General features: G+C 40.3%; 1 protein-coding gene across 1 annotated transcript; it reads right to left on the minus strand.

Moving 5' to 3' along the window:
• Positions 1-248: 248 nt before the first annotated feature.
• DSCC1 (DNA replication and sister chromatid cohesion 1) lies at positions 249-19,814 on the minus strand. The gene is made up of 9 exons (XM_014867703.3): positions 19,310-19,814; positions 16,576-16,744; positions 14,285-14,419; positions 11,016-11,106; positions 8,876-9,014; positions 8,046-8,098; positions 7,669-7,823; positions 4,612-4,760; positions 249-1,602 (listed from the first exon to the last, which is right to left on the minus strand). The coding sequence occupies exons 1-9, from the start codon at positions 19,489-19,491 to the stop codon at positions 1,494-1,496; spliced, it is 1,182 nt and encodes a 393-aa protein (XP_014723189.1). The 5' UTR covers positions 19,492-19,814; the 3' UTR covers positions 249-1,493.
• Positions 19,815-20,075: the final 261 nt, after the last annotated feature.

Consider the following 20,075-nt stretch of genomic DNA (forward strand, 5'->3'; position numbering starts at 1 on the left):
CGTCTGGCACAAGCACGTTGAGGAGTATGGGGACAAGGGTTGGGAAGTCCAGGACTGTGGAATCGTAACTGGGCAGTCTCCTGGGAGCAGGGGGAGGGGTGTGCCTCTGGTCTGCTGTGAACAGACACCGTAAACTCACTGGACCCTAGTAATTTAAGCAGTAAAATATGTGATTAGACCCCAGGTAGTCCAACTCAAACTAGGCACTGCTGCCTCAGTATTTATTTAAAAAAGTAATAATCCACATAGATGCAGAGAAATTTATTGAGAGACAGGACAAATTTTGAAGCCATGGTATGTGCATTTCATGTGCATGAGAATAAAACAATTGTAAGTAACAGTTAAATCTTGGTTAGTTAATTGTGGATTATCCATCAAATCTTTTTTCTGTTTGGCAGGGGAACAGTTGCCCTAAGCTAACATCTATTGCCAATCTTCCTTTTTTCTTCCTTTTAACTCTCCTAAAGCCCCAATACTAGTTGTGTATAGTTGTAAGTTCTTTGGGTTCTTCCATGTGAGCTGCAGCCCCAGCCTGGCTACTGACAGATGAGTGGTGTGGTTCCCTGCCGGAACAAAACCTGGGCTGCCAAAGCAGAGCTGGGTGAACTTTAACCGTGAGGCCATCAAGGCTGGCTCTATTAACGTCATTTTTAACCTTGGTCTGGATTTAACTTTGGCCTACCCTTTCAAACTGTCCTGGTGACAAATTCATTAGCTAAGTTAAAATTAATATTGGCCTAAACAAAAACAATTAGTAAAATAAAATTATGAAAGAACTTTATCAAGCATCCCAAAACCAACTAGAAATTACTTGTAGTTTTCTAGTGAGTATTACCTGTGTCAGTATTCTCCATTATAGGGTCATAAACTGCTCTGTTAGTATTCTTCACGTAGGCTTGAGGATCAAATCCATTTCATCCCAAAGTGCATGTCTGTACCAGCCCAGCAACAGAAGCAATTATCAAGCCAATTTCATCAATGCAAACAACTAATTTAAATAACTGATAGCATGTAGTGACTTTCTTTTTTGATGGAAGGTTGAAAGTGGAGGGAAACTCATTTAAGAAATGACGAATTAAGTGAATAAATAATTCTCTTTTGGGAAACTATTACTATTTAGTTCTCAGAAAAAACTTTTAAATTTATTAATGATTAGAAGATCAAACCCTAAATAAAGAAATGTAATTTTAAATATAAAAAAGGCAGAACTCTTTTTCTATAAATAAAATTGTATAGACACAGAGAGATACAAAATACAGGTAAAAACATTTTCTTTTGTCCTTGTTTACACTGTATGCATAATACAAACATAACTTGAAAGATAGAGAAATATCCTATTAAAGGAAAAAAAGAGCAGTAGTTTCTAAATGCTTAGGAGGAGGAGAAAAATGCCTCAAAGCAGTAGATGTTTATAAGTCTGAAATACAAATACATAAAAGAATCTTTCTCTTATAACTAGCAACTTTAGTCCCAAGGAACAGACTGTTGTTCTTTTAAGAAATGGGTCTTCTTGAGTTATAAACTTTAACACCGTTTTGCATCGAAGATCGAGAATATTTAGTGAGTAATGCACCTATGGTTTGCTTCTCGCCACACAAGTCTCTGTGGGAACAATACAAAATTAAATAGCATGAATATTTTAGGGCACATAACAGTCACAGTACTAATTTTTATCTCTTTCCCCTAAATCCATCCTTCCAAGCTTAAGGGTGTATGTATATGGGAGAGAGAGAAAATAGGGAGCGGTTACTAAGCCTTAATTGAAGTAGGCACATTATATGTACTAACTCATTTAAACTTCACAATAATAGTAGGAGTGATGTATTATTTAATCCTATATTAGATATGAAAAAACTGAGGCTCACGTAGTAAAGGATAGAGCCAAATTTTGCAGCCATATCTGTGTGACTTCAAATTCCATGTTTTTCCCATTATATCACACAGCCTCCCAATTAGAAATACAAGCAATGTGATACAGAGGGGTCTAGACTCCACTAGAACCTGCATACTAGACTACCTGTGTGAGCTTGTCTAGGTTACCTACCCCTGAATGTTAGCCTCCTCTTCTATAAGCCAGAAGAGAAGACTGTGACTGGAACATAATGAGAGGAGGGAAGAATAGAAGGACATAAGCTGGTGAAGAGGCAAGGGCAAGATCATGTAGGTGCTTGAAGAACATGGAAAGGAGTTGTGATTTAATTCTAAGTATAATGGGAAGCCACGAGGAGGGTTTCAATCTTGGAAAAGCATAATGTGATCTAAGTTTTAAATAATGGAGGCAATGAGTTGATGATTATGGAAGCTGGGTGGTGAGTACATGGAGGGTTCATTATATTATGTTGTCACTTTTGAATGTTTAAAATTTTCCAAAATAAAAAGTTTAAAAATGGGGGTGAGGGGAAGGGGGCAAAAATAGAAGTAGAGAGACTACTTCAGAGGCAGGTACAAGAGCATCCATCAGGATTTGCTCATAGTTTGAACCAGGGGGTAACAGAAGGAAAAGACAAGGATGATTCCTCGACTTTTTGCTTGAGTAACTGGATTAATGGTAGTGCTATTAACTGAGATGAGGAAAATGGGATTCGGACAGGAAGAATCAACAGTTCCGTTATGAGCATGTCAGTTTTGAAATTCCTATTAGATATCCAAGTGGAAATGTTAATTACGCAGCTAGATATTTAAGAATCTGAAGCTCAGGGAAAAGGTCAATATGAAGATAAAATTAGGCAGTCACTAAATTTAAATCCAGGCCTAATGAGGGGACCAAGGAAAAAAATATAAACAGAAGAGAAGATGGTCAAGAATAGGGTCCTAGGGGCCAGCCCCATGGCCAAGTGGTTAAGTTCATGCTCTCTGCTTTGGTGGCCCAGGGTTTCGCCAGTTTGGATGCTGGGTACAGACATGGCACCACTCGTGAAGCCATGCTGGGACGCTGTCCCACATAGCACAGCCAGAAGGACCTACAACTAGAATATACAACTATGTACTGGGGTGCTTTGGGGAGAAGAAGAAGAAAGAAAGAAAAAAAAAAGATTAGCAACAGATGTTAGCTCAGGTGCCAATCTTTAAAAACAAAGAAGAATAGAGTCTTAGAGCACTCAGACATTTAAAGATTGGGAAGAAGAAGGAGACATCAGCAAGAAAGACAGAAAAGGAGCTGCCTCAGGGAGAGGGGAGGAAACCGGTGTGTTTCAAGTAGGAAGTGGTCCACTGCGTCAAACAGTGCTAAGAGGCCAAGTAAGCAAGGACAGACTACTGACCACTGATTGTAGGAAGATGGATATCCTTAGATTAAGGAGATGTCATTGGGTTAGGAAAGAATGGGAGACAAAGAAGCAGAAAGTGAGTACATAAACTTTTAGAAGGAATTTTCTTGTGAAGGAGAGCAGAAGACATGGGGTCCAGTAAGTTGTTGTTTTTTAAGATGAGCAATACTACAGAATAGCATGTGTTCATGGGAATAATCCAGTAGACAGGTAGATGTTGATAATAGGGGGAAAGGGATAACTGGAGGATACAACTCTTTAACAAGGTTAGAGGGGATGGACGTAGCACAGAAGGAGGATTGGCCTTAGAAGCAGGGACGGTTTATGCATTATACAGGAGGGACTGCAAAGGAAGTGTGTGCAGACACAAGGAGGCTGGCAGATAAGGCACTGGGAAAAAAGTTATTCTTGTCTTTTCTTGTCTGCTTCTATTTTCTCAAAAAACAAGGTCACAAGCTGAGGGTGAAGAGGAAACAGGAGGTATTGATGGTATAAAAGGAAAAAAGAAGACGTAAAGTGAGATCCAAGGGTAGAAGAGTTTGATGAGGAAACAATGCCTTGCAAGGGACCCTGCTAAGTTAAGTTCTTAAGTTCTTAAACTTAAGACGACTTACATTCTTAAGTGAGACTGACAAGCCCCAATGTGTATTTTTCTCCAGAAAATTTCAGCTGCCCAGGTGTTGGCATAGAGTAAGCATAAAGTTGGGTTTAATCTTTGTAGATTTTTGCCAGAGGGTATGACAAGAGGGAGAGAGGGCCAAGGGAGGAAAGCACGCACAGCAGAAGTTATAGAGACTGACCAGGGAATCCAATCTGGGTAAGAGAAGAGAGGACTTGAGAGGCGAGACCCAGTGAAGAGGCGGCAGTGTCTGTGGATTTGAGGTCCCGTAAATAGTGACTTCAGAGCTAATTTGTTCTTCTGCCACTTGGCATTTACCAAAATGTTAAAATAAGGCAGCAGGAAAGACAGAAAGTGGCAATCAGAGAGGGGTGCTTGCCTTGGAGTCATAGTAGGGTATATAGTCAGACTGTCCTTCTCAGAGCTGCAGGTTGCAGGGAGGGGAGCAGAGAAGTGGTTTTAGAAGCAATAGTAAGGAAGAAAGATAATGCACACCCCACCTCCAGGATCAGGAGCCATGGAGAATGATAGAGAAGACAACCACCACTTGAAAAAGTTTCAAAGGAAGCAGTATCCTCAGGGAATACTCCAAAAAAATGGTGTTGTAAGAATTAATAAATAAAAAGTAAATAAATAAATAATATATATAATATATAACAAGTAAATTAAAAAAGACACTTTATAAAAAGAATAACCCTCAAAATCCCTTTGGAATAAATTACTCACTGAATATATGGAGCAATATCTTCTTCTGTCCACTTCTCTCTTAGAGAGAATAGACTATTAAAACGCTCCTGATTGTCCTCAGGTAAATCATCTACTTTTAGCAAAAATATGATTTCTGGTCTTGAGTGTCTATCCACCAAGGCTAAACCCTATAAGAGATGAGAAGAGAAAGGGCAGTTAAAGTCATGGTCTAATGTTTAAATATGACTAGTTCTTTTCTTCCTCTTTTTTTTCTCTCCAAAGCCCTAGTACATAGTTGTATACCCTAGTTGCTGCCACAGCATGGCTTGATGAGCAGTATGTAGGTCCGCACCCAGGATCCAAACCAGCGAACCCTGTGCCACGGAAGCAGAGTACACGAACTTAACCATTACTCAGCCATGGAGCCGGCCCCTGACTCATTCTTTTACTTTTAGGCTTAGCTAAGCCCAAGGCATTTAAAATGTCAGCTACATGAAACTTACACAAACCACCCAGAGACTTACAAAAGCTTTTTTCATAAAAAGACCTCCTTTAAGCAGTGACTTCTTTTCCCTTCTATAATGTGGCTTTTACCACCATCAGTTTATCAAGACCGCTCTAGTTATAAAGGTCACTGATGACCTGTCATTGCCAAATCCAGTGGGCCCTTTTCTTAGATTCATCTTGCTAGCCCTATTTTCTTTGTTAATGTTGATTACGCCTTCCTCTTTGAATCTCTCTCTCAAATCGCTATCTCATCATTTTCCTAACTGATGTTGCAGTTCCCTGGGCCTCTAACCTAATCCTTCTACTTGTTTCACCATCACTGTCCAGATAACCCCATCTAAACTTGTGACTTCAACTACCTCTTACTTGCTGATGATTGTAATAGTTGTATCCACAACTCAAACCTGCTTCCAAGCACCAGACCTCTATGTCCAAACCTATATATGAACTCACATTGTGTTTGTCACCCAAACCTGTTCCAGTCCCACTATCCTAGGAAACCAGGAAACCTAGGCATCATTCTAGATTCCCTTACTCAAACCCCACACCTACGTGGTCACTAAATTCTATAGACTCTAAGGCCTCAAGATTTCTCTATCAGGGGCCGACCGGTGGCATAGTGGTTAAGTTCACGTGCTCACTTCAGCAGCCCAGCGTTCACTGGTTCAGATCCTGGGCGCAGACCTACACACCACTCATTAAGTCTTGCAGTGGCCGTGTCCCACATAGAAGAACTAGAATCACCTACAACTGGGATACACAACTACGTACTGGGGCTTTTGGGAGAAAAAAAAAAGAGGAAGATTGGTAACAGATGTTAGCTCAGGGCTCATCTTCCTCACCAAAAAATAATAATAATAATAAATGAGCAATCGCTTAGGAAAAAAAAGATTTCTCTATCAATTTCCCAATACGGATTTCTTTGGTCAGTACTCTTTTAGTTAGGCGTATTCAAGTGCTGAGAACCTGGACAGTTCTTCTTTTTCATAATCCAATCAACCTTCCATCTATCCCTCCTCATTACTGTCATAGTGTTCTTTCCAAAGGCAAAACTCATCAGGTAGCTCTTCGAACTGATGTCACTAAATGGCTCCAAAGAGCTTTCTAGAAAGAGCTGAAATTCCTTCACACAGTCCATGGCGTCCCTCACAAACTCATCATCACCTTTCACTCCAGTCATGCACCCCTACTAACAATGCCCCAACTTTTATACCTCCACAACCTGGAACATGCTTTCCTGGATTCTTGTCTCTGCCCTTCCATCTAGAGAGTAAATACTTCATCTTTTCAAACTTGGCAGCGAAAATATCCATTCCTTCAGAAAATCACCCCTGATTCACCCGTCAGATGGATAAGTCCCTTTCCTTTGTTCCCATAATATCTCTGCATGCCCTTCCCATGGCACAGATCACTCTATATTGTCAGAACAAATTTATACAGTAATGTGTAGCCCCCATTGCCAGCCCCCAGGCTGAGGACATTGATGGCACCTTGTGTGATGTTTTCTCCTCAGCATCTAGCATAGTGCCCAGACATAAAAGGAACTCTGTAAATATTCAGCAAATATTCAGCAAATCCTTTCATTTAATACTTATTTAGCATATACTACATGCCAGGCAGCATGCTATATATTGGCAAACAACAGTAAACAAAACTCTATCAAAGCAGAGAGTGGGGAACCACACAATTAAACGTTTTTCCAAAGCTAAGTGATAAGTGCCAGGAAGGAAAAATACAGGGTGCTATGGAAGAGAAAAACAGGAGGGCTTTTTTTAGAGTGAAGGCCTCCTTGATGAAGTGACTCAAAGATGAGGAGGTATCCAGGTGAAATTAAAGATCATTCTAGAACAAAAAGGCTTTTGTGAAGGTTCTAAGGTAGGAGAGCACTTGATGATCTTGAAAATCTGAAAGAAGGCTGGTATGCAGTGAGCAGAAGAGGAAACAGCAAGAAATGAAGCCACAGGGAAGATCATGAAGATCTTTGGAGGCCAAGATACGAATTCTGGATTTTATATCTTAAATGCAATGGGCAACCATTAAAGTGATTTAAGCGAGACATTCTTCTAATCTGACTGGCATTTTTAAAAGATCCTTCCAGGAACACCACAGAGAATGGATTGGAGGCAGGCAAAATTAAAAGTTCAGAAGGTCTGCTTAGAGATGCCATTGCCGTTCAGAGCCAGGAGATCACGACAGTTCAGACGAGGGTGGTGGTGGTGGAAATGGACAGAAATGGAATGAAATGAGATATCCTGAGTAGGACCCAGGATTAACTGTCAATGAGCCTGAGGGCTCTTACTGAGGTGATGGAAATGTTCTAAAACTGGATTGTGGTGATGGCTGCATGATTCAGTAAATTTAGTAAAGCTTCTTTTTAAAAGGGTAAATTTTATGATATGTAAATTATACTTCAATAAAGTGTTGGGGTCTTTTTAAAAAGACATTGTGATGGAGTGAATGTATAGTGCACTCCTAATGGGTGTCTAGGAAAATAAATTGATTCCAAATTCAAGTCTAATACAAATTTCACTTCACCTAGTAATTAACGATAACCTGTTGAGTTATGGTAGTAGTCACTACTGCTGTTACCTTAAGCTGATCAAGACTGGTTATCATTCCCTCAGGAACACTCTGTTGCCACACTTCTTGAAACTCAGCGAGATTGAATTTCACTGCATTCTGAAGCAGCATTTGCGCTGTTGCTCTGCATATTTTATCAGCACTCAATTCAAAATAAACTTCACCTACAGAAAAGGTATCATCAGATAGTTTCATATTGTCTTCTTACAATTAAATACAATGCTAATGTTTCCTTTTCCTCAATGCAATTTCTCAGAAGGAATTATATACAACTTACCTCCGACAACCCATGGAGTTATTTTTAACATGAACATACTTCTGAAAGGCATACCAATTTTTAACATACAAGAGTTAAAATACCCATTAGAATACTTTCGAAACCTTACCTTCCTCTATATATTTCTTTCCATAACATTCAAGACAGTGTTCAATCATTTCCCTGAAAAATATAAAACCCTCATTTGAAAAGTTACCATTTTTATACATATTTTAAACATCTTTTCTAACTAAAAACTAAGATATAAATTTGAAATTTGAGATACTAAGTGGGGCGGGCCTGGTGGCGCAGCGGTTAAGTTTGCACATTCCACTTCAGTGGCCTGGGGTTCACCAGTTCAGATCCTGGGTGTGGACATGGCACCACTTGGCAAGCCATGCTGTGGTAGGCATCCCACATAGAAAGTAGAGGAAGATGGGCACAGATGTTAGCTCAGGGCCAGTCTTCCTCAGCAAAAAGAGGAGGATTGGCAGCAGTTAGCTCAGGGCTAACCTTCCTCAAAAAAATAAATAAATAAAAGTAAATTAAATAAATAAATAAATAAATATTAGCTATTTAAAAAAAAAAGAAATACTACGTGATTTTGGTTGCCAAGTAAAACTTTACATTAGCAACCAACTAAAATATACTGGGAAGCTAATCTGAGCCAGGCCCCATGCTAAACATTTTTACATGAATTATGTAAGCATGCATTTATTATTATAAAATAGCTTAAACATAATTATTTCTTTATATTTTTTTATAGCGGAAAAAAAAAAGATGATGCTCATTTATTCACCCCAGTGACTAAAACTCCCAAGTCCTGATCAGATGTGTATTTTCTCAATTTCTATAGGATATCAAAATATAAATAGTCTATGCCCTGGGTTTAGTTCCACCCTGGAAAATAATATTCTTCCCCTTCAGGAAATCTGGAGGGACAGTGATTAAGATACTTACTCTGGTTCCAATGGTCCAAGTTCCTGAAGGCACGTATTCAAAGGAACTCTACTAAAAGACCAAGATTCAGAATCCACAAGCTGAGTTATATGATTCAGAAGTTTCATCTCATAATCAAATTCAAGAATCCTCCAATAACCTACAAATTCCAAAAGTTATATTTACCAAAGAAGATTTTTAAGCAAACTAATTGGCTAACACTGATAAAGCAGCAGCATACTCTTGCCCACTGCAAAAAAGAGACACTAAAAGTCTTCGTTTTCTTTATAAACAATGCTGCTTTTTCTGCTTTTCTCCCAATCATTACAAATTGCGTCTTGTGGGAGATCAAGTGGGTTTTAGACAGTACTTTACATATGACTAACACTCTGACTGTTTTCAAGTGTTTGAATATTCAATTATTTCAGAATAATCTTATCAGTCTAAGTGGAAACATGGAAATCTGTAGCTGGTAGTCTCCACTGTGAGGAACTGCCATGATTAGAACTCTCATCTCAAGCTATCTTGCAAAGGTGTTCTCATGCTCATAAACAAGTCTAGGTCATTCAAGAGACAGTAGACTCAGAAGTACTATGTGGACCAGTGGCAAAATATAGGCCGGGCATCAAAATACCTTTCCCTATTCCCATGAAAGATTCTGAAATGCCATCTTATAATGGAAGGCACTACCACCACCCGTGGAGAAACAAATCAAGTACACATCCACCATTTCCAAGGCAGAATGTTGCTCTCCTTATTCTGAAATAATAAAGGCAACATTAAATAATGGAACATGTGATTTAAAGCTAAGAAAGAAAGCTAGGAATAATCTATGCACCACCCGCCTACACATCAAAATTTTATCCATCCCCACACAATAAGTGAATAATGTAGAATAAATGAATAAAATCCATTGGTTTCTTTTTTAACCTTAACATTCATAGTACCCATATACCATACTTATTAGCAATAGGCATCCATAATTAAAAACTTTATTTCCAAGCCGGCCCCATGGCCAAGTGGTTAAGTTCACGCTCTCCCCTTTGGCAGCCCAGGGTTTCGCTGTTTCGGATCCTGGGCGTGGACATGGCACCACTCATCAAGCCATGCTGAGGCGGCATCCCACATGCTACAACTACAAGGACCCACAACTAAAAATATACAACTGTGTACCAGGGGGCTTTGGAGAGAAATAGGAAAAATAAAATCTTTAAAAAAAAATTTTATTTCCTATGCTTAGAACCAAATGTCTCAAGGAACAAGAAAGAACTAAGTGCTTCTAGTTAGTTCTAAAGTCATGTACAGTTGCTTTACTCTGCAGAATTTGCCACATTTGAGAGTTAAGGTCTCACAAAAGCTAATCTTGCTTGGAAGATTGTGAGCAGTTGAACAGTACATCTACCAACCCATGCCAATTTCCTTCTTCCTATCACACAGTTGAAGAATTAAGCTGCTACTCTGGGCAAGCTTAAGAGGGCTGAAAAATGCACGAAAACATCTACTCAAGTAGTACTGCAGGCCTAGATGCTGAAAAAAAAGCTCCAGTTCCAGAAGTTAGTCAAAACGCTGAAGAAGATACTACTGGGCTTCTCCGTCAACCCCTGAGACCAACACACACTACTATATCTTTTACACAGATTTATTATATAAACTACTTAACACATATTCAAGAATATGTTGAGTTATCACAAGAAGAAACACAGTCCCATCTTCCAAGCAATTTGGAAATACAATGAGGTTATTAAATTAATTCTGAATCAGGAGTTCAAGTACCTGGGTTCTATGCCTTAGCCTACCACTAACTCAACACATAGCCCTGGACAAGTCAGTTTCCCTTCCTCATCTATTAAAAACAACATTGAGATTAGGCTACTTGATATTTAAGACCTTTCTAGATCTAACATGGTTCTTCTATTACCACTTAATCCAAAGAAAAAGACCTGTAAGGAGTGGTTAAAGTCACTGGGTGCAGACTGACCTCCTCAGCAAAGATGATCACATGTAATCTCTATCCCACACCCCAAAGTACAAACATTATCATCTTTGAGCCCAAAAGAAGATTAAATATACAATATGCAAAGGGTGAAGATGTCCAAAAACTTCCCTCTCTCATATTACACCCAATTCCATCATTATTAATAATAATAGTAAATAATGCTACCTCCAATCTCACAGGCATTTAGAACTTGTAATCGGGCCATTATTTCTTCCTCACTTGCCTGAATTTGATTAAGCAAATCTTCAGTTGTATACTGAAACAAGAAAAAGAAAACATTTTAAGGGCTTTGAAGAATATTTTTTAGACTTATTGAATTTTTTTGGGTGTCTGTGAGGAAGATTCACCCTGAACTAACATCCGTTGCCAATCCTCCTCTTTTTTTTTTGCTTCAGAAAGATTAGCCCTGAGCTAACATCTGTGCCAATCTCCCGTTACTTTGTATATGGGATGCCTCCACAGCACGGCTGATGAGTGGAGTAGGTCCACACCTGGGATCCGAACCTGTGAACCCAGGCCTTGGAAGCAGAGCGTGCAGAACTTTAACCACTTGGCCATGGGGCTGGCCTCTGGACTTATTGAATTTTGGGGAATAAATACATAGAACAGATTAAGGCAATATTTATATACTAGCTCAGTTTCTTTTGTTAATGTGTAATGATTACTACACAAAATCAGTGAATATCTTAGAAGAAAATAAAACATATGGGTAAATCTTTGTGATGTCAGATTTGGCAATGGTTTCTTAGAAATGGTACCAAAAACACAAAAGAAAAAATGATAAATTGGACTTTTTCAAAATGAAAAACTTTTGTACTTCAAAACATCATCAACAAAAAGGACAAATATTGTATGATTCCTCTTACATGGGATATTTAAAGTAGTCAAATTCACAGAGACAGAAAGTAGAATAGTGGTTGCCAGAGGCTGGAAGGCAAAGGAGATTGAAGAATTAGTATCTAATGGGTACAGAGTTTCAGCTTGGAAAGATGATAAACTTCTGTAGATGGATGGTGGTGATGGTTGCAGAACAATGTGAATGTACTTAATGCCATAAAACTATACACATAAAAATGGTTAAAATGGTAAACTTTATGTTATGTACATTTACACAATTAAAAAGAAATCAAGGGGGCCAGCCCCGTGGCCAAGTAGTTAAGTTCATGTGCTCTGCTTTGGCAGCCCAGGGTTTCGCTGGTTGGGATCCTGGGGGCAGACCTGGCACCGCTCATCAAGCCACGCTGAGGCAGCATCCCACATGCCACAACTAGAAGGACCCACAACCAAAAATATACAACTACTACTGGGGGGCTTTGGGGAGAAGAAGGAAAAATAACAATTTTTAAAAAATTTTTAAAAATCAAGAAAGTGATGGGCCAGCCTGGTGGCACAGCAGTTAAGTTCACACACTGCACTTCGGCGGCCTGGAGTTCACTGGTTTGGATCCCAGGTGCAGACCTACACATGGCTTATCAAGCCACATGGTGGCAGTCGTCCCACATATAAAGTAGAGGAAGATGGGCACAGATGTTAGCTCAGGGCCAGTCTTCCTCAAAAAAAAGAAAGGAGGATTGGAGGTGGATATTAGCTCAGGGTTAATCTTCCTCAAAAAAAAAAAAATCAAGCAAGTGAAAAGACAATCCATAGAATGGGAGAAAAATTTTTGCATATTATATATCTGAGAAGGGACTTGTATTTAGACTGTATAATGAACTCCCTTACAACTCAGTAATAAAAAGACAAATAACCCAATTAAAAATTGGGCAAAGTTCTTGAATACACATTCTCCAAAGATAGATAAATAGTCAACAAGCACAAGAAAAGATGCTCAACATCATTAGTCATTAGGGAAATGCACATCAAAACCACAGTGCGACCACTTCAAACCAACTAGGATGGATATAAAAAAGATGATAAACAAGTGTTGTCAAGGATGTATAGAAATTAGAACCCTTATGCAATGGGAATGTAAAACGGTGTCATCACCTTGGAAAACAGTCTGGCAGTCCCTCAGAAGGTTATGTAGAGTCACCCCAGACCCATCAATTCCATACACAAGAGAAATGAAAACATTGGTGTACTAGAAACTTGTACATGAATGTTCACAGCACTGTTAGTCATAATAAGCAAAAAGCAGAAATTACCCACACGTCCATCAACTGATGAATGGATGAATAAAATGTGATACGTCCATAAAATGGGGTATTATTCAGCAATAAAAAGGAATAAACTGATATATGCTACCACATGCATGAACCTTGAAAACATCATGCTAAGCAAAAGAAGCCAGTCAGAAAAGGCCAGATATTATATGATTCTATTCACATGAAATGTCCAGAAGAGACAAATCAATAGACACAGAAAGTGGATTACTGGTTGCCTAGGGGTGAGGTGGGAAAGGGAAGAGGGAAAGGTAACAGTTGAAGGGTACAGGGTTTCTTTTGGGGGTGATGAAAATGTTCTAAACTTCATCATGGTAATGATTACACAACTCTGTGAATGTACTAAAAAGCGTTGGATTATACATTTTAAAATGAGTGAATTGTTTTGTATGTGAATTATATCTCCAAAAAGCTGTTACAAAAAAAAACAAGGAAATCAGTCAGTCAATGGAGAAAAAGAGAACCTCTAATACAAATATGGTCTTCAGAATACCAGTTGAGTGCTATCATTTTGAGTTACATTAAAAACTTCAAAAAGTTTTTTACTTCGTTTATAAATATTTTTCCATACTTCAGGAATTAGTCAATTCTGATATTAGAGTAAGAATACTTTCCATTTCCATAACACCTTTTCTCAAGAGCCCTTAATTATAATTTTTAACTAAATAAAAAGCAATTCAACGGGCCGGCCCCGTGGCCAAGTGGTTAAGTTCACGTACTCCACTTAAGTGGCCCAGGGTTTCGTTGGTTTCGATCCTGGCACGGACATGGCACCGCTCATCAGGCCATGCTGAGGTGGTGTCCCACATAGCACAACCAGAGGCATTCACAACTAGAATATACAAGGGGGTTTTGGGGAGAAGAAGGAAAAGAAAAAAGAAGAAGAAGATTGGTAACAGATGTTAGCTCAGGTGCCAATCATTAAAAAAAAACAGTAATTTAACCTCTAAAAAACTATTATTTCATAGTCAGGAACATGAGAAGCTTTCAGCTGTACAATCATCACCAGGATAGCTAGGATTTGCTTTAAAATACTCCAGAAAAAGAAAAAAAAAAGGTAGGAGGAAGCAAGGGGATAGAGAAAAATGAGAATAACAGAATATTAATAAATGTTCAACTGAGTGATGAATATATAGGGATCTTTCTGTTTGGGTATATGTTTGAAATTTTCACAATATAAAGTTTTAAAAGGAAAAATGTCACCATTAAGTGCCTCTAATTATAGTTCTATTCTTAAAATTCCAAATAAAACAATGAAAATAATAGTCTTACTTTTGAGTGAGTTGAGTCCTTTTCTTTTTGAGTGTCAGGTCCTTCATAGGTATTTTCCATCAAAAGTTTCTTTAGCTTCTTTAATTTGGGTCTACATCTTCTTAATTCCCAATAATTATTAGAAAAACCAAAGATCTAGAAATTACAAATATATCATAACCTCTTAGGGGCCATTCTCAAAGAAAATTTCATACAAAATTTCAACCAACCCATCTGCCCTCAACAAGAAGCAAGAAAAGGGAGCCAAGGTCTTCTGCTTTCTGTTGAGAAGGCACCCATCCAGCCATGTCAAGCAGATGGATGAGCATCTTCAGGAAACATCTTTTGAAACCCCGAGAAGACACTGTCAACATAGTGAGAACTGATAACTAAGCTCCATATCTCAAGTACATTCTGGAAACTAGAGTATTCCCAAAAAAGAATGACCAGGATAGTGACACTTCTGCAAGTCAGGTGGAAACAAGAGAAAATGAGTATTTTTAGGCCAAAATAACAGAAAATAAAGAAGAGACATTATCACAGTCTTCAAATAATGAAGGGATATTAAAGAGGGGGCAGCCTTGTGCTGTGTTACTCATGATGTCAAAACTAAGCAGAAGTTAAGGAAGAAAGACTTCTATTCAGTGCAAGAACTTTCAACTATTTAGAACTGCAGCTAATTCCTTATTGGACATGTGAAAGAGGGAGAGGCCTACCCCTCAAAGACATCCGGTTGATAGTGGCTAAATGATGGCTAAATATCTGTTATCCCTCTCTGTATCTTCAGGACTTGTCCAGTGTCTAGCTCTTAGAGCTGTCCAATAAGTGTTTCACATGAAAGAAGGAAAAAAACGCTGAACTGGATTATCCCTGAGGTGCCTTCCAACTCTAAAATGGAAGGGCAGGGGATGCTTCTAAACTCAAACTAGCATAAGTCCTGATTGACAAGACAAGGCCCAGAGCCTGATGGAGATGCTTCTGAATCTAAGATCTTCAAATGAGGAGCTTAAGGACCAAACCAGAAAGAGTGACTTCCATAATTCACAAATTGGCAGCCTGCTGGCTGTATCCAACACACAGATGTTGGGGTAAGCTTTTGTGTTGGAAGAAAGTGGGGTTTAGTACAGAGTTTAAACTATGTGCCAACATTGAAAAATTAGGAGATTGTGCCACCAAAATCTAAATTTCAGGCTTTACTTGGAAAAAAGAAATCAGAAGATCTAGCAATGCGAGGCCTGCTCTCCCACAAGGCCAAGTAGTGGCCACCCACCTACTTGTAGCCTGTGCTCTCCAATTTGCCATAGACCCCACCATTCCCTATTACTCCTGAGACTGGGCATCCACCACCATTTTTCAATGCCAGCCTGCTTTGCTCATGTGCATTCCTTACCTAGCCCTTTTAGGCATGTGACATGCAATCACAGATTAAAACTTTGTTTAGTAGATCTTTATTAAGTTTTATTCAGTCTCAGTACACAGAATTCCCATCACGAGAGCTCACAGGTACTCACAGATGTTGCTTTACTCTCACAAAAACAGCTAGGTGATGAAAAAATAATATCTTTTACTAAAAGATCAACTGCCAATATTTCTAATTAATTACAATGAAAGACATAACCCTACAAAAGCCAAAATACAATATCTACTGGAAGTTCTTCTGTTCTAGCAACATCATATGAATCACTGAAATTTCCCAGTATTTTCCCTTATTTCTATTTAAGTTCTATCATTAAGGAAGTAGTTGGCCTAAAGTCATTCTACAGAATTAATGGCTGTGCTTTGATTGTTGTACATGTAACAATCTAGCCAGGATGGAGAGTTTTGTTTGGTACTTGTCATCAGTAGTCTCCAAAATAATTAAGAGTTTGTTATACATAGCTATAGATAGTAATGAACGAAACCAACTGCAAAGCTGAGAAATATATTTCCCTCAAAAACTCAAATTTCCTCATTTCTCTGCCTCAATAAACATCACATAATGCACTAGCCACGGTTTGAGGGAGTCTCCTTGCAAAACATATCCACAGCAAAACTTACTAAAAATAAACAAAATTTTTAGAACGAATCACCTAATCACAAATTTCTATGTTGCAGAAAATGATCAAGTTGTCTGGGACTTAAAATAGGGGAAATAAAGACAACTTCACAAGACTCCAAACCAAAAAAATAAATAATGCTGAGAAATTTCAAATTTCATTTGAGAACTTCTCAGATTCCCTGTGATAACACATTTCATACCTAAAGTTTTTAATTAAAAGCAAGATTAGCACATGTTGTCATTCTCATATAAATCAGGAGACAGAAAACAGTACCTCAGTGTGAATAATGTCACAGTGTGTTTCTTCCATCTTCAGCTGGTCTGGAGTTTTACAACCAGGGATAAAAAGCAACATATTGGAAGTGTCTGCTATTTTCAGGTCATATGTTTTGTCTTGACTGCACAGCACAGCCTGCTCATCTTTATCACCACGAATCACAAGACTGCAGGAAAATGAGGAAAGAAAATACATGGTTTACTGAGACACCAACGATATATATCTTCATTATAAACCGTTCCAAAATCCTCTAGGCTTGCACAGTTTAAAATTAAGTCCTGAGGCTGTGTCTGGCCCCTGCTGTCACAGCCCTGGCACAATGATGGGCTCCACAGAGCAAGGACTGGACCAGTTGAGAGTCAGAGGGGCACCAGGTGGCCTCACTAAGGAAAAATAACTCAACATGAGCAAGAAAGATCCAAAGAGGCCAACAGGCCAAATGTCACCACATGGCATCTTCATGCAAACTGCCGGGAACAGCACAAGACAAAGCAGCCAGAAGCTTCTGTCAAGATGTCACAATTTTCTAAACCATGCTAAAGTAGTACTTATCAAATTTAGGCATAGCACCTTAAGGAATCTTGTTAAAAAGCAGAACAAGGGGCCAGCCCCGAGGCCAAGTGGTTAAGTTCACAAGCTCCGCTTCAGTGGCCCAGGGTTTCGCTGGTTTGGATCCTGGGCACAGATCGATCATAGCATGGATGGGATCATAGTGCCACTCATCAGGACATGCTGAGGCGGTGTCCCACATAGCACAACCAGAAGGACCTGCAACTAGAATATACAACTATGTACTGGGGAGCTTTGGGGAGAAGAAGGAAAAGAAAAAGCAGATCAAGATTCAGCAGGTCTGGGATGGGACCTAGAATTCTGCATTTCTAACAAGCTCCCAGAAGATGACCAAGCTACTGACCCTGGTACCCACCCAAGAGTGGTTCTTCTTGGTTCATTCTGAGTACCCCCAAATATCAAAAGAGCACATCCTGGCCTAACCATCAGCTATGTTGCAAAGAAAGTGGGACCTTGTAGAAAGGCTGCAATGCTGAATGAAAAAAGACATGTTTACAACCTAGACTAAGCGAAGACTCTGACAAAGGGAGTTTATCACAGGTGAAAAAAATCAAGAAGGATGAAAGTGAGGAGGATGAGGAGGAAGAAGACAAAAGACAAAGATGATGGAGATGACAACAAAGGAGTTGGTCCTAGTGGTTTTCCTGGCCTATAAAGCCTTTAACTCTCCTGTATACAATTCACTTCTTTTAAATAAATAATAAAAAACCTGAAATAGAAGGCTGTGCAAACATTTTTTTAAAACTAAGACTTCGTTTAACTGAAAAGAATAAAAGAGGTTTTTTACTTTCCTGGTGCTAACAACAATTAATAGTCCCAAGTACCTACTTTTTAACAATTATTTCTAAATTGCACTATCCCTGCTTTGAAATACTTGGTTTAGAACAACTACCCCTCCCCCTGCAAAAAAATCTTAAAACACACTTTTCCACAGTTTAAAACACACGGCCGCCCCATGGCCGAGTGGTTAAGTTCGTGCGCTCTGCTTCGGAGGCCCGGGGTTTCGCCAATTCAAATCCTGGGCGAGGACATGGGACCACTCATCAGGCCATGCTGAGGTGGCACCCCACATGCCACAACTAGAAGGACCCACAACTAAAAAAAAAAAAAACACACACAACTATGTACCTGGGGGCTTTGGGAGAAAAAGGAAAAAAATAAAATCTTAAAAAAAAAACAAAACACACGTTTCCAGGTCCTTCTGGTTTTTGCCGGCTAAATTAACTATAGCTGGACAAAAAGAAGGTCTCCACACCTGAAGTCCTTTCTCAAATCCCTGCCTGCTCAGCTGGGATGAAAACCGCTGTGTGTCAGCTCCCATAAAGATACTCTGTGGCGAGCATCTGAAAACTGGCCAGTTAACTGTAATACTGTTGATGAGTAAAATATGAGAACTGAAAGACAGCCTAAAGGGTTCAGTTAAAGGAAGCTACAAGAGAACAAACTACCTAATAAAACACAGATGTTGGAGGAACAACAGGACAGAAGACAATCAAACCAAAGCGCCTAACTCCTAATCGCCAGGCGTTGGGACTGCACGAGGTTCAGAGAGAGAATGATTCTCTAGACTTCTCCTTTGACTATGTTTTCTAACTCGTGGTCTTGCAGCAAATGTGAGGCTGACCTAGAGTTAGAAACAGCTTCAGATCCCCACTGAGAGACCCCAAGCAAGTCTGATTTTTGAGGGTCTCCCACAATGACCATGTCTGTAAAACGGCTTTAAACTTATTCCCTTACAGTACTACCTATTTTCTGAGTAAAATAAATAGATGTAGAAGGCAAGAAGAACTCTGTAAACATTAGATATTACCATTGGATTGTAAGGTAGAATGGCAAAGTGACCTGTGCAGTCCCTGGCATCTTCAAAACTTCACTGAGGTTATATATCTTGACTTGTTTCCGCTAACACAGGCCTCCAAGATCAGCTGGACCAGTGCTATTTATCACCTCAGTCCAGCTAACCGGAAGGCCTAGCAGTGGTGTGGAATTCTCAGGAAAAGGCAGCGTGCTGGTATCAGGCCACCAGCCAGCTGTGACCCCCTCCCTGTCAAATCAATGCACCTCTCTGGCCCAGTTTCCTGATCCTGCGTTTCTCCGCGGAACAAATCAGAAAATAGCTGGCACCAGGCTGGAGGCGCAGCAGACCTGGGCCCCGGCGCACCTGTGTCCTGCCTCCAGCTGCTGGCACAGCGCGGGTTCCAGCTCCAGCAGGCAGAAGTCACCGCCGCCGGCGCCGCTGGCCCGGGGGCCGAAGCCCAGGCAGTGCACCGCAGGCAGCAGCTCGGCCGCGTTCAGCTTGGCGATCTGCAGCGTCGCGTCCACCTCCTCTCGGGTCCTCTTCATCGCTGCAAGGGGTTGAAGGCCGTAGGTTTAGTGCGCGCAAACCAAGCTCCCGGAGCGGCCGGGACCCTGTGAAACGTACACGAAATAGAATAGAGGCTGTTTCAAAAGCGCGCCAAGCTGGCAGGAGGCGGGTTTCCGGGGCGGAGCGCGCCGCGGGCGCGTCCGGGGGAAGGTTCAAAAGCTTCGCGGGGTTCGAGCCCCGCAGCGGTCTGGTCACCCTAGGCTGAGCTGCGGCTCCTGGAAAGAAATCTGGCTTCCCCGGGGCCGTCTCTTCCCCGGAGCAGAGCTGCGGCCTAGTGGGGCGCCACTCGGAACCCTCACCCACCCCTTCCGCTGATCGCTCCGCCTACCTACCCCCTCCACGTTTCCAGACAATGCCCCCATTTCCTCGCAATCAAGAGTCTCGTCTTCTGCCAGTGGTGGGCTCAGTGATAAGCACTTTGCATACGTGAACCCTTCACTACAGCACTGTAAGGTGGGCCCCTGTTCATCTCCTTTTGCAAATGAGGACGCAAGCTCCATCCCATGGTCGCACAGCCAAGAGGTAGCAAAAGTCTGATTCCAGCCTGGCCTACAGCTCTAAA

This window comes from Equus asinus, chromosome 12, assembly GCF_041296235.1.
Source record: "Equus asinus isolate D_3611 breed Donkey chromosome 12, EquAss-T2T_v2, whole genome shotgun sequence".
NCBI lineage: Eukaryota > Metazoa > Chordata > Mammalia > Perissodactyla > Equidae > Equus > Equus asinus.

Excerpts from the sequence above, each read along its gene's own strand:
- DSCC1 (XM_014867703.3), bottom strand. The coding sequence starts at position 19,491 with ATGAAGAGGACCCGAGAGGAGGTGGACGCGACGCTGCAGATCGCCAAG. Across the intron at positions 16,745-19,309 it reads CAGCTGGAGGCAGGACACAG|TCTTGTGATTCGTGGTGATA; the intron begins GTGCGCCGGGGC and ends ATTTTCCTGCAG. Across the intron at positions 14,420-16,575 it reads GTGACATTATTCACACTGAG|ATCTTTGGTTTTTCTAATAA; the intron begins GTACTGTTTTCT and ends TGTAATTTCTAG.